Source organism: Galeopterus variegatus, unplaced genomic scaffold (genome assembly GCF_000696425.1).
Source record: "Galeopterus variegatus unplaced genomic scaffold, G_variegatus-3.0.2 Scaffold1418, whole genome shotgun sequence".
Taxonomy (NCBI): Eukaryota; Metazoa; Chordata; class Mammalia; order Dermoptera; family Cynocephalidae; genus Galeopterus; species Galeopterus variegatus.
In genome coordinates, this window is record NW_007727529.1 from 512415 (window position 1) to 515048 (window position 2634).

Here is a 2634-nt window from a genome sequence, read left to right on the forward strand (position 1 = left end):
TGGGCCTGAGTTTTTTCATCAAACTGCACCCCATGCAATTCTGTATTCCCGACCAGTCTCCACGGAGTGGTCCTGTGCTGATCGGGGGGCAGATCGGCTGTCCTTGCTGTGTCCCAGGGCTCCTCTGGTGGGCCCTTCTCCCCCACCACCCGAGCTCCAAACACTTCCCATGGATGGGCCCTGTGCCAGTCCCTTGTGATGACTCACCAGTCCCTGAGTGGCTCCTTTTTCAGTTGTTCTGGCTCCTCGCTCCTGCATGGGTCCAGGGGAACCCTATTAGTGGTCTTGCTGTCCTGGGGGCCGCCAAGGACCTCTTCTCTCCTGCTGCCTCCAAGTAACTCCCTCTGAAGGGCACAGCTGCAGCTTCTGCCGGCTCCTTATAGGAATATATTCTAAGAAAAAGAATCATAAATGTACAGAAACACTTCTTATGTGGATGTTTATCACAAAGTTATTTTATAGTAATGAAAGATTGAAAACAACTTAAATGGTCAACAATTGAGGAATTATTTATTTGAGCATCCATATGATGGTATATTCTGTAGCCATTAAAAGTGTTTTAAGGGCCGGCCCGGTGGCGCATGCTACAGTGCGCCGCTTGGGAAGCGCAGCGGCGCTCCTGCCGAGGGTTCGGGTCCCACATACAGACCGGTTCCCACTCACTGGCTGAGCGAGGTGCGGGGGCAACACCGAGGGTTGCGATCCCGTTGCCGGTCCCGGTCCGGTACGGGCGCGACACTGAGGGTTGTGATCCGTTGCCGGTCACAAAAAAAGAGACAAAAAAAAAGGAAAAAAAGAAAAAAGTGTTTTAAAAAATTATTAATGAAATGTGGAAAAGTTTAGGATATAATATAGGCTCCACTCTTTAGAGGCAAGGACCTAATTGTCCTTGACTCAATGATTTGTTCAATAAGTCAAAAGTCAGTAATACCAGAAACTAGTAGTGTGGTCAAATTAACAATGACCAACTTGTACAAGGCTGCTAACTTTGCTTCCTGAACAGAATGCTAGAAATTCATAAACAAGATTGGCATTTACTCTTTTTCCTTGCTCATTTTGTTTTCTAAGATGAGGGACATAACAGAAATTTTAAAATTCTCTGTACAGATAAGGGCCCATCAAACATTTTTTGCAATGACACAGCAGGGAAAAAAGCAGCATCCTTGACCTGGTGGTGCATCCATTCTAGTTGCAGATGCATCCTTTCTGGACTGTGGGGTGTGATTACCACATTATTGTTGTTGCAGGTGAGACTGAAAAGCCTTGTGTCCTTGAGCTGATGGATGACGTCCTCTATGAGGACCTGGAGGAGCTCCGCCTGGTACTCGGCACTCCACAAAGCAACTCTCCTTTTGGGGCGGCAGTTGGTGAACTAAATGAAACTCTGATAAGGATCCGAGATGACGCTGATAGTAAGAAGTCATCTCCTGTGCTCAGCTGTGAATTGGCACCTGAAATCCATCCATGTTGAAGTTTTAGGTGGCTCAGAAAATAACCCCCTCTTTCTGACTAGGGTTTCAAAAAATTGAGAAATAGGAAAAAGACTAAGACAAATGGGGAACAAAATAAACCATTAAAACTGATAAAGTTTGATGTTAGAGGATATGGCTTATATCTACATACTGAATTTGAAACATTCATACCTGCCCCACCCCCTTAACCTTGAGTACAGGTAGTCCTGGGCCGACAGTTTCCTCCTCTCCCCCTTTCGGTGGCCTGCTGCTATGTAATTAATGCACACGGGGACAGCCCAGAGCACATGCTGTCTGGGGGCTGGTTAATTTTGGGAAGGAGCTTGGGTAGAGAGTCAGCTTCTCCTTCTATGCTCACCACCAATATTGAGTAAGGGGATGCAGAAGCCAGAAGTGTACAGAAGCCACATGGAAAGAAACATTAGACATGGGGAAAAGGCATTTCCCTTATTAACAATTTGCTTTGTCTTTGTTTCCCACAATTTTAGAGAGTGTTATTAAATTTGGAGAAACCAAGTTTAGCGTCACTGAACCCAAAGAGCCAGGAGAGTCAGTGGTTATAAAAATTCCAGTGATTCGCCAAGGAGACACTTCGAAGGTTTCCATTGTGAGAGTCCACACCAAGGACGGGTCAGCCACCTCAGGAGAGGACTATCACCCTGTGTCGGAAGGTACGGGGCTCCAGGGCCTGTCTCCTGACTAGTCATGTCAAGGCTGTGTGTGAGCACTGGTGCCCTTGAGGAGAAGAAGAGAAACATCCCATTGAAATAAAAATAGACACATGGTTACATTCATCTTCTTCAGAAAAACAAGGAAAATGGAATTTATTTCTACAATTTTTCTTCTGGGCTTACAGGGTATATATGTTAGAGCTTAGGGAAATTTTGAGTAGATGTGCTAGATGACCTTCTATTTTGAGTCTACTTTAACTTTCTACTGGTTTTACCTTTGTTATAGTAATGAGATATTAAATAATAATTTTCCTGTAATTTTCTATTACATAGAAAATGTGCATATAACTGTGATGATCATCTATTTTAGTTTAGCAAACACCAGCAATCCAAAACTAAAGCTAAAAATTTAGTTTTATGAGTAATTAAAACAAATCAGTTCTCTCTCCCTCTCTCTCTCTCTCTCTCTCTCTCTCTCTCTCTCTCTCTCC

The 2634-nt window shown here is 44.2% G+C and overlaps 1 protein-coding gene across 1 annotated transcript in view; it reads left to right on the top strand.

The window, feature by feature from the left end:
• Positions 1-2634, top strand: part of FREM2 (FRAS1 related extracellular matrix protein 2) — a 230825-nt gene that overhangs the window by 194412 nt on the left and 33779 nt on the right. Inside the window, exons 10-11 of the mRNA XM_008576888.1 lie at positions 1248-1412; positions 1961-2143. Of these exons, the coding sequence (XP_008575110.1) occupies positions 1248-1412; positions 1961-2143 (348 nt within the window). The remainder of the gene's footprint in view (positions 1-1247; positions 1413-1960; positions 2144-2634) is intronic.